The sequence below is a fragment of the Scyliorhinus canicula genome, chromosome 10 (genome assembly GCF_902713615.1).
Source record: "Scyliorhinus canicula chromosome 10, sScyCan1.1, whole genome shotgun sequence".
In the NCBI taxonomy this organism is placed as follows: Eukaryota; Metazoa; Chordata; class Chondrichthyes; order Carcharhiniformes; family Scyliorhinidae; genus Scyliorhinus; species Scyliorhinus canicula.
The window spans coordinates 35,667,372-35,679,668 of NC_052155.1; the positions used below are offsets into that span (position 1 = coordinate 35,667,372).

General features: G+C 45.7%; 1 protein-coding gene across 1 annotated transcript in view; it reads left to right on the plus strand.

Annotated features, from left to right (window-relative positions):
- LOC119972301 (protein FAM135B-like) overlaps positions 1-12,297 on the plus strand; it is a 543,933-nt gene that overhangs the window by 396,440 nt on the left and 135,196 nt on the right. Inside the window, exons 10-11 of the mRNA XM_038808790.1 lie at positions 1,749-1,904; positions 10,124-10,197. Of these exons, the coding sequence (XP_038664718.1) occupies positions 1,749-1,904; positions 10,124-10,197 (230 nt within the window). The remainder of the gene's footprint in view (positions 1-1,748; positions 1,905-10,123; positions 10,198-12,297) is intronic.

A 12,297-nucleotide genomic window follows, 5' to 3' on the forward strand; every position in this document is an offset into this window, starting at 1 on the left:
CAGTGAAGGAATGAAATATTTAGCCAAGTCAACATAGTGAGTGTCTTAGGATGGGGGCGGGAGAGGGGTTGGGAACGGGGCAGGTGGGGGGACTTCCAGGTGTGGTGTTCCCATATATCTGCGGCCCTTGTCCTTTTAGATGGTAGCACTTGTGGATTTGGAACATGCTGTCTAAAGAGCACTGGTGAGTTTCTGCAGAACCTCTTGTAGATGATACATACTGCTGCTGTCAATCTGCAGCGGTGGTAGAGAGTGAATCTTTCTGGATGGGATTCCAATCAAACAGAAATGTCTTAATTGTAAGAGAATTCAGCGGTATCAAATCTGAGTGCAGTAACTCAGATATTGCTATCAGTGCAAGTGCTGTTTCTAATTCCCATGAGCAACCCAAATTTGAAATTCAGTGTCACCCGATTATATTTGCAGGCAATACTAAATGAGCAGCAACAGCTGAATCTTAGGAACTCATGGACTGTAAAATGAGTTGAAAGAAATTTAAATGATCAAGTACGTTAGGATACTTGATTGATTGATTTATTGACTGATTTGATTTATTGTCACACGTACCAAGGTACTGTGAAAAGTATTGTTCTGCAAACAATCCAGACAGATCGTTGCATACGTGAAAAAAAATAGGACATGCGTAAATACACAACGTAAATGCTTTCCTAAGGCAGCGGGAGTTGTAGACAGAGTCAATGGTTGAGATGCGGTTTTGCATGATGGACTTGACTGTGTTCGCCACTCCAACATTTAACCATTGGACCTGACCCCAATATTATTTTAATTTTTAAAACTGAGGAAAGGATATTTCACCCCAGAAGCCATGAATCTGACCAATAGGTATTTTTTTAATGTTAAAACACACTAATTTAAACACAGAATTAACCACATTGATATTTAAGAACATAGCTTTACCATAATTTGTTAAACATTTCTTAAAAACAAGGAAAAATGTAAACCAACTATCAATACCTGCTACTAACTCCAATTAAGCAACTCCATACACTTCAAATGCCACTTTTAAGACCAGATGACATCGAGCACATTTAGACGGGTGTTTTCCGGTGCTCGGAGAAACATCATGCTATTGAACGCCCATTCGGATAGATGCCCCGATGAGGCCGCACTTAGTCCCATGTTGTGCACTGAGGAGCTCCCTTCACTGAGCCCCATCTATCAGGGGGTCCTCAGCCACTTCCCCAAACCACACATCTCTAAGCCCGATCTCTTTTTCAGGAAAAATACCAGCTTGTTACCGTCAGCCTGGCACCCTGGCAGTGTAACCTGGGCACCTCGGCAGTGCCAGGTTGCTCAGTTCCAAGGTGCCCAGCTGGCATTTGCAATGCCAGGGTAGCATCGTACCCAGAGGGAAATCCCCTAAGAGGTCCCCCACAAGTGCCGTTCCATCTTGTCCTCTTTTGTGAACAACACTTGCCTGAGATCTCCAAGGTGAGGAGGTTAGATCTCACTACTTGGGTCGATCCTGAGTGCATATTAGAGTGAGACTAGCTGTATATTTTAACAATGCCCAGCATATTTTAACGACTCCCTCAACCTTTCATGCTCCATTTAAAGATTAATATTGCTGCATCTTCATCCTTTTAAGGTTTTGTCATTTAATATACATGCCCTCTCCTTTCTCTTACTCCATAAAACATACCATCTCATATTAATAACACGTCTGGTGTAGGTGAAATGCCTGTAGGTTGTAGGTAAGTTGTAAAGTATTTATGATCTTCTTGCAGATGTTCAGCAGCCCAGACAAAGTGGCAGAACAGATCAGCAGGGACCTGGCCCAGCTTTGTTCCTGTCTTGCAGCACTGTGGAGCCAGTTCCTAGACAGCATGACACTTCAGCCAGATGTTACAGCATTCCTAAGCCAAGACCATCATAGTCTGAGGGTAATGTAATAAATGTTAAAATTGTTGTTTTATCCCACCTAAATGTTACCATACTGTGATTTAGATCGTAAACTTGCAATATGGGGAATATTTATAATAATTCAAAGTATAATGGGCGAGATTCTCTGGCCAACCCATGGCATGTTTCTCGGCGGCAGGAGGCAGCCCGCCGTTGGCCGGCGGCGGGATCTCTTGGTCATTGGATTTCCCATTGAATCCACCCCCAGCTGTTGGAAACGCCACAGCGGGGGTGCACTGTCGGCAGGGCTGGAGGATCCTGTCGGCGTATACAGCTAGAAGTACTCGCCTAATGTTTCATTGTAAACAAAAGTCTTACCAAGCTTAGACTGAAACAGTGAAACATCTGTGTGTATGTTTTTATGTATCGAGGGTAATAAAAGGTTTTCAGGGTCATCGGAGATCACGCTCATTACACCACTCCCTGGGTAAAGAAACACAGGGACCTGTAGCCTGCTCAGGATTCACCTGTCAAAAAACTCTGAGACCCTTGACTGATCAGAAAATCTTGTTGAGGCCCTCAAACCCTTTCAGTGATTTTCCAGAATGGTTTTCTTTTGCTGTCTATAATCTGTGATAACTTTGCTTTCGAAAAAACATCTTGTGCCACCTTGAAAAGCGTCAGTCTTCACTGCTACGGAAATAAAGATACATCAAAAGAACAGTGGCCTGCACAAATATTTACTCCATTGAAATCTGAAATTAGCCATGGAAAATAAATTTGCTGCAATTTTGAAACAAATGCCTTTAAGGATCGAAAATATAGGCTCCCCAGTATAAAATGTAACAATAATTCTGGAAACCAGACCCTAATTAGAATATCCCATCTCCATGGGAACATTACGGTGAATTTTACGACCCCCTTCCTCCGTCATATTTGAACCATGAAATAAAGCACATGGCCAGCCTGCCACCTTCCCGCCTGTCTTTCTCCCCCAGCCCATCAGGCAACCCGCCCTCCCTCAGTCCTATTGAGGCCCTCAACTAGCTAACTAACTGTCACTTCAGAGCCTCATTGTACCCCTGCTGCAATTTGGCAGCATGCGGAGGAAGGTGGGAGAAATGCGGGCAGGCCGGCAGCTTTATGAACTGCTGCTGGGCAGGAAAGGCAGTGTATCTCCCCTGGGGGTGTTCCCCTATGATCATTGAGGGCACCTTCTCACAAGATGATGACCCCCTTTGTTCCTCCCGCTTGCCTCTCTAACCTGGCACTCAACCCTTTGCCACCCCCTCGCTGGGGTCTCCCAAACATGCCCATCCGATATCCAGAGATCCCGAAGTCTGAGAAACATCTTCGCTTCTTCGTGGAAACCGGTGGTAGTCCCAGCAATGGCCACTACTGTCTTCTGCAACTGCTGGGACAACAAAGTTGCCAGACAATCAGATTGACGGGCAGCTCTCTAGGATGGGACTTCCTGTCCCTGAGGGACAGAAGTCTCACACTGCACTAATTAAGGCAATCTCCAGCGTGTTATCTCTTTGGGGCAGCCTGATTTCACATTGGCAAGGTGCCAACCAACTTTTAGGTCAGGAGGCAGGTAAAGCATCCCTTGCAGTTAAATCTACGCATGGGCGGACGTCCGGTGACGGCGGGCGGGAGGCAGCCGCACAACGGAGGGCTCCCGTTCAGGAACGGCATTTTTGGGTCTTTAAGCCCGGTCCCAGGGTCCACGGGGGCGTCAAAAGCAGGGAGAAATGAAATGAAATGAAAATCGCTTATTGTCACGAGTAGGCTTCAATGAAGTTACTGTGAAATGCCCCTAGTCGCCACATTCTGGCGCCTGTTCGGGAAGGCTGGTACGGGAATTGAACCGTGCTGCTGGCCTGCCTTGGTCTGCTTTAAAAGCCAGCGATTTAGCCCAGTGTACTAAACCAGCCCCAGTAAGAAGGCACGGAGAAGGCACAGCAGAAGATGTCCAGGAGCAGCAAGAAAATGCCGTTTAAAAAAAAGCTGAGGGCCCGTCGGGGAGTGGAGAGGTCACCACGGGGGCACCAAGGAAAGAAGACGCTTGAGCACCAGTGGAGGCCACATTGCTTACGGCTGAAGAAATAACCAAGGTGATGGCTGCAGAATTCAAAAGGCAGTTTACAAAACACTTGGAGGCGATGAGGAAGGAGATGAGGGCGGTTTTGGGTGTGCTGGTGGAGGAGGCGATTTCCCCGGTGACGACGGAGGTGCGGGCGCAAGGGGAGGCGCTGAAGGAAGTGGAGGAGACGTTGTTGCAGCACAGTGGTCAACTTGCCTTGATGGGGAAGGAGATGCGGAAGGTGATGGAAGTTAACAAGGATCTGCGAGAAAAAATGGAAGACCTTGAAAACAGATCCAGGCGACAGAATTTGAGAATTGCAGGGCTGCCCAAAGGAGTTGAAGGGCCAAGGCCGACAGAGTATTTTGCCGCTATGCTGGCGAAACTATTGGGGGAGGGGGAGGATCCCTCCTGATATGAACTGGATCGGGCTCATCGGTCGTGGAGGCCTGTACCAAAGCGAGTGAGCCGCCAAGGGTAGTGACTCTGTGCTTCCGTAGGTACAGTGTGAAGGAGAAGGTCCTGTGCTGGGCCAAGCAGGAGCGGGTGGTGCAGTGGGCTGGAGCTGGTATAAATGTACACCAGGACTTTACGGTGGAGCTGGCGAGGAGGCGGGCTGCTTTCAACCGGGTGAAGAGGGCACTGTACATTAGCAAGGTGCAGTGCAGCATTGGATATCCAGCGTAGCTGAGGGTGACTTATCAGCTCAAGGACTTTTATTTTGGAACGGCGGAAGCAGCGGAGGAGTTTGCGAAGGCAGAAGGACTGTGGCAGAACTGAAAAATTGAGAAATGGCCATGTGCCGATGTGACCTCAGGACTGTATTTTCTTCCTTTTTGTTTCACTGCGTGCGGGTGTATGGACTAAAGGAGCCAATGTTGTAAATATTTGGACAAGGGAAGTGATGGGACTTGCACTCGAAGTGTGGGCTCTTTGGGGTGGAGGTGGATATGTGGGGTGTGTGTGCTAAAAGGGGCTTTCCTAGGGCCGTCGGGGAGTGGAGAGGTCACCACGGGGTGGGGGCAAGGGGGAAAGGGACCCGGACAGGGGCCTCCGCGCTGGCCAGTTTAAACCAGCCAGTGAACGGGAGTGAGGTGGGGGGAGGGGCTGCGGCCATCAGAGCCTGGCAGAACAGGGTCCGAGTGGTCTAGCCGGGGTGGAAAGTTGGGGGGAAGGAACCGAGGTTGGGGGGAGGAGTTTTACAAGAGGCAGTGGATGGGAGGAGTAAGAGGGGAGGGGGGGGGGGTTTACAACTCTTGGGTATTACGTATGGTACACTTTCAGAGGTTGGACGGCGTTGAGTGTGGGGAAGGGGGGAGTGGACTCTATGGTGACCATGGGTAGTCCCGGACTCCTTTTTCTTTTTCTCTTTTGTTTTTTGTTTCCACCGTGCGTGGGTTTGTTTTATTGGATGTATATATTGACATGTGGGCCGTTGTTTGGGGTGGTGGGAGGATGAGATTGTTGTTATTGTTAAGGGGATTGATTTTGTATTTGTTACTGTTTACTGTCTGTGGGTGGGGTGTAAATTTTGGAGGAAAATGTGAAAATGGAGAATAAAAACAATTTTTAAAAAATCTACGCATGGGCATTATTTGGAACATGACTGTTACCAGGACATCCCCTTTCGCAGTTAGAACATAGAACATAGAACAGTACAGCACAGAACAGGCCCTTCGGCCCTCAATGTTGTGCCGAGCCATAATCACCCTACTCAAACCCACGTATCCACCCTATACCCGTAACCCAACAACCCCCCCTTAACCTTACTTTTATTAGGACACTACGGGCAATTTAGCATGGCCAATCCATCTTTGGACTGTGGGAGGAAACCGGAGCACCCGGAGGAAACCCACGCACACAGGGGGAGGACGTGCAGACTCCACACAGACAGTGACCCAGCCGGGAATCGAACCTGGGACCCTGGAGCTGTGAAGCATTTATGCTAACCACCATGCTACCCTGCTGCCTTTGCTGCAGTTGGGCACTAAATGCCCCCATGCAAGATAAAAGCCCAGCTATTATGTGGTGTATTATCTTGGAAGCATAATTGACACACTGTTGGCAATCCAACTGGAAACATGAAGGAAGGCTACCTGAGGACACTTTAGTGTCCCAATACATGACTCACTGTTATGGGGAGAAGTTGGGGAGCGAGGCAGATTGGGCTGTAGGCAGATTGCACTGTAATGATGGTAGGTAATGCGGGGGTTGGCGGGTAAAAGATTGGACTTCTGAAGTTAAAGGCTGCCGAATGATCCATGGGGAGGTAGCATTCCTGCTAATAGGTGACCTTTTAAAACTTAGCCTGGACCACACTTTAATCCTACCTGTGGACTGACCCTTTTTAAACTCTTCTAAGCATTGATCCGCTTTCAACACATTTCCAGATTTTAATCACAAATTTGCTTAATAGGCACAAACCAATTTATTTCTCCAATCGAAGATACAACTGTAATGGCCTGAACTGGAATATGTGGGGAAGCGGCTTGAAATACAGAGGGTGGCTGGGTCTGAATAGCAGTAATAGCTAAGATGCATCTTCACAACAATCTGGGGACAAATGGTTGAACGATATAATTAACACTGTTACACAAACATTTCACAATTTGCACTGAAACTGGTAAATAATGCAATTCTTGCGTTTAGGCACAATTAGTTATCATTTATGTTGAACATTTCTAATATACAGCACACTAGTTAATAGGGACAGCATAGGATGAGGTTGCTGCTCTTTCAAGAGCAGGGATCTGAGTAACTTGTGAAATAAATTGGCTGGATCAGGAGATATAAGCACTCAAAAATCATCTCCCTCATTTCCCATGGGTGCCAAATCGGGTACAGTAGTTTCATTAGCCTTTTTGATTATATTTTACACCTGACTATTATATTTTATTGATCTATGTAAATGGATCCCAAACGTTCTCTGGGTCTCTTCACCTCATCATTTCCACCCAACTTTTCACCATTTAAAAAAATACTCAGATCTATCATTTTGCGGTCCAAAATAGTTGACTTTGCACTTAACTGCACTAACATTAATCTGTCAGTCTTTCTTTCTCACTTAATCTTTCAATGTCTCCTTCCCTATTTACTGTGCCACCAGTCTTTGTATCATTGACAAACATAGACATTCTAGAATAGTTCAGCACATAAGGAGATCATTCAGTCCTTCGGATCTGCACTGACAATACATGCCTCTCTTTTATGGGGGGAAGTTGGGGAGTGAGGCAGATTGGGCTGTAATAGTGGCAGGGTCATGGGGGGTTGAAGTGTGAAACACTGGGGCTGCTGAAGTTTAAAGCTGAAGAATGATGCATGGGGAGGTAGCACTCCTGCTAATGGGCAACATTTTGAAAGTTAACCTGGGCCACACAGCTTCTCCTGTCACTGTTCTGCTGTCAGACTGCAGATAAAGCAAGAGTCTCCCTGTAGTGACTTTAAAAATAAGTCACAGTGCCATTGGCATCATTGGTCCTCGACTTTTGTATATTAGGTTGGCCTTAATAACCACCATAACTAAACTCTCTCCCTCCTGATGAGGCCCTAAAGTCTAAATTTGCTGAAGGCTGTTCAGAAAGAAAAAGAGATATGTAATTCCCATTGGTTGTTTCTGCCATTGACACCCGTAGTTACAGATGTCAAACGTTGATTTGGAGAAGACGAGAACAATGGTAAAGCATCAAATTATAATTACAGCAAAATCAGTGGAAAAACACAAGGTGGAAGATTCACCCTTAATATTTGCTGCTTTGTGAATAAAAATCACATTTGCACTGTTCTAAAAGTCAAACTGAAGAAGCCCAACTGTGCCGTGTGATTTATTTGCCACATCTTTTGCTGACACTTCTCTCGAGGCACTTTCTGCCATCACCATCTGAGCCAATACATCCCTTCCTCCAGACTCTGAGAAATGCTGCCTGGCCTTGCTTTTTCACCTATCATTGTGAATAAGAGGGGCTGGTTTAGCTCACAAGGCTAAATCGCTGGCTTTTAAAGCACACCAAGCAGGCCAGCAGCATGGTTCGATTCCCGTACCAGCCTCCCCGGACAGGCGCCGGAATGTGGCGTCTAGGGGCTTTTCACAATAACTTCATTGAAGCCTACTCGTGACAATAAGCGATTTTCATCATTGTGAATAAGTACGTGGCTCCCTAAGCACTGAACGCATGATGAACCCATTTTCTGTGGGGATTCAGCACATGAACTGAGGTTCTAGTTCTTTAAAGCAGCCCACATTGATGTTTTACACATTATAAAAGCAATTATTCCATCAGGAAAACTAGCTACCTTGCTTTTGTTTAGTTTAGTTTTATAGTATTGGGTGTGGAGGTGGAGTGGGTGGTGCATCGTTGGAGGGCATGGGGGAGAAAGACACACCAGCATTGACCTAGGGTTTTAACAAACATTTTTAAGTGCATGCACATCAGGGCTAAAGAAATCCAATGGTCGTTGCTTTGGTTTTTTTTAAGAGTCTGATACAAGTCAAATCATTACCCATTTTGCCATCAGCCATTTTGAGATACTGGCTGGATTCTCCGGTTGCCACACCAAAATTGCGTTTGGCGACCAGCAGGAGATTCCAAGTTTCCGCCGAAATCGGGGGAGACGGCGCTTTCGTGATGCGCGTCCCCTCCAAAGCGGCGTACGCTGCGAGTATGCCGTCCCACAAACTTTGTCTGAGGCCCGCCCCCGATGCTCCACCCCTGACAGACTGAGTTCCTGACAGCCTGTGTCTGTCATGATTTTGCCCCGTTGGGAACTCGGCGTGGCGACTGCAACTCATCCCAGCGCTGCCACAGTCGGGGAAGGGCCAATCCGCGGCCAGGGGGCACGGTGGGAGGTAGTCCGGGGCACGCGTGCCTGCCAAAGAGGGCACTATTTAGTGGGCCGTGTCCGCGAGTGGCCTCCACCAAGTAGACGGCGCGGCCGCTGCAGGTCGCTGCCATGCGCATGCGCGGCCACAGACCCAGCAATTCTCTGGGACGTATCGGCAGCTAGAGCCGGGTACTCTATGCTGCCGTCCTGCTAGCCCCCAACAAAACAGGGAATCGATGGCCATTTTGCACCAGTTTTTCTGGCGTAAAACGGCATTGTTCCCACGCTGTTGTGGGGACATAGCCCCAGAATCGGAGAACCCAGCCCCTGGTTTAATAATGTGTATGAAAACTTTCTGTCTGTGCTGCCTTCCTTAACTAGAGCAGTTGGGGGAGGGATGAAAGTCTACACATCAAAACATTCCATCATTTGTTACTAAACCTATTGGACCAAATTTTGCTACAGCAGGGCATAGTTTGACTTGTCCTTGTACAGTTCTATTTTTGAATTATTTGCATGATAAATTGCTGAAAATGCAAACTAATAATGTTAAGATGAAGGGACAGGCATCTTGGACCTTTTTTTAATGGAAAAACAACTGTGTTTCTGCTTAACAAGTCAGATTGAAGTGTTGTAAAGTCAACAGCGCAAGGAAGGAAGTGTAATTTAGAGTGAGTGAAATCAAGTACACAGCAGGAGATGAACAGGAGGAAAGAAAAGTTAGATTATGAGAGGTAAAAACGACAGAAAAGAAATGTAAAACAGAATTACTTTTCTTTAAATCACAACAATTAAATCTGGGAGGAATGAAACTCAAACTTTGGAATGGCTAATTTTCAATGCCAAGGGAGAATGATTGGCAATGATTTTCACTTCCCATGTCATTAAAAGAGTACATAAACTTGAAGGAAGTTGATTTAATATTCTGTGGCAAGTTTATTTTATGCACAAATACAACCATATCATGCCACTCAATGCATTTCAGTGGCAGACAACAAGATGCCATTTTACAATGCTGATGAGGAAGCTGCGAATTCAAGGAGCAACTTTTACTTTTTCAGTTGAACTGTGCCTTTACCTGAAGCTGCTATACCATTTGCAGATAGTTGACAGCTATTAGCCTCACTGTTTACTTTGAAGGCAAAATCTGGGTCATTATTGTTGCTGGAGGCTGAAATATAAAATGTAAATTTAACTCTGGTTCAGTAGTTGGTGTTTTTATGAGGTTTGGGTTAAATAAAATAGCTGGGTCAGAGTAGCAACACACCCTGCAAAATAAAATAAGTCACTATGTAAATACAAGAAAAGATGAAGAGAAACTTGGGATTAAAGAAAAGTATGTCTGTCCATATGCAGGTAAGAAGATTTTCAGAGGCCTTCTTCTACATGGAGCATCAGAAACAGTTGGCAGTTACATTCCAGGAACACATGTGAGTCTTTTTACCAGGTTATTCTCTTGTATTAGGCAAAACCGAGTGGTTAAATTAATCATGTTCCATATTTGACGATGGACAATATCTTGTGCCCTCCCCCATGGTGATTTTGGTGATAGGGATGCATTTAATCAGACAGGAGGTGAGCAGATGGGAACTCTGCCATCTTCCTGCCTCCACCCAAATTAAGTCAATGGCGAGAAGGTCTCTGGCTGCCAATTGCAACCCTTAAGAGGACATTAAATACCCACTTCGGGCTTCATCCTGCTGTCCAGCACCAAGCGGGACCTTGCCATGGGTGGGGTGGGCCGTGTGGGCTGGTGGAATGTTACTTGGGGGGGGGGGGGGGGGGGGGTTGAAGAGGCAGGTGTCTGAGTGGCATGAGAAGCAGTGGGCCAGCCTGAAAAGAGGTGGCTCGGAGATCTCTGCGGCCAGAGATTGTTTCCAATGTCATGGCTATGTGCAAAAAATGCATTAGTGTCGATGCCATATGTCCACACGATCGACTTACACTGTCACGAGCAGTTCACCAGAAGGAATCCAGAAGAGACTAAAGGAAGTAATGCCACTGACCACAATTATATAATTCTCAGCAACCAGTTGATCATTAAGCAAAGGTCTGGGATAGCGTGAACATTGAGAAGAGATGTGCATGAGCAAGGAGATATTTATTAAAGAAAGAAAGGGAAAGAGGTGCTGCCTGACAGTCATACTCTTACATTTCCAGTTTTTGAACCCAGTTAGCTTTTCTCATCACTCTGTAAATCTACAACAACAACAACTTGGAAGTATATGAAATCTTTAATTTAAGATAAAGCAATGGCACAGTGGGATAGTGAAAAACAGACGCAGAGCCAAAGGGAGAATGGATGGACTGAGGGAGAGGAGGAGCTTGGAGATGTAGAGAGACATGGGGAGGACATTCCCAGGAGTTGGCAGCATAGGGCATGGCCTTGAAAGACACATAAGTGATTGGAGTCAGAGAAATGGAAAGTTGAAGAGTTAAAAGTCACAGAGGTGCAAAGAAATCCAAGGAAGAGTTCAAAATCCTGCCTCTGGTCTGCAGAGGACATCACGGAACGATAGTATGTAGATTACTCTCTGTGTTAATCAGGTGCCATCTACTCCTTGCGTCTTAATGTTTAATAAGTCACTTGTATTTGACCCTTTTACCATAATGAAAGATTTGCCTGGATCAACTTTTCAATTACCTTAATATAAAAAATTCAATTAGGCCACCTTGAAATCTCCTTTGGGGAAGGAAGAGAAATTGCACCATAGTATAGATGGTGTAACCACTCTGCACTGGAGATTTAACTCCATTATAGTGCCGCTTTTGGCCAACCTTATTAAAGATGGCATTTGATTTGATTTAACTTCCATTGCATTTTGACAAATGGTGAAGAATGTTCTCTTTGAATTAGTCAAAAAGAAAATTACATTTTTTTGGCTCGAGGGAAAATAATACAACTTTAGATTGCATGAGATAACTAAGTGTCATTTTTTAAAAGTCATCATTAATAACTTCTATCGAGGTATTCCTAGAAATGATGATCATATGCGCTGGAGAGCAGTGATTAGTATCTGCTTTATTAGATTATTTTCATATTGGGTTTGAACTTCAAATCTTTTTTGATGTATATTTTCTTTGAAAACCTCCTCCTCAATGTCATCCAATGGGCTGAGCTAATTGATGTCCACAAGATGCTGCCTGAGATGCTCCACCTGGCATCAGGACAAGCGGTCTAGGGAAACCAAATTAATCCAGGCTGGTGTGCTTGATTTTTATCCACTGCACCCTGCTGAAAACTCTATGGTTGAATATTAGCTTGTCGGCAAGGAAGGAGCAGGTTGAATGCTGTTGTGATGTTGGAATATATGGAAGAACGTGACGTAAATCTTCCATCACGCCCAACTCCACAGCACCTTCCCTTGCAAGAGGAGGTAAACGGGTAGGTGCAACACCTACCCGTTTACCTCCTCCCTCCTCACCATTCAAGGTCCCAAGCACTCCTTTCTTGCGAAGCAGCATTTCATCTCCCCCAATTTGGTCCACTGATTTGCAGAACAAGCATGACTCAAACCTTCCTGTCATAT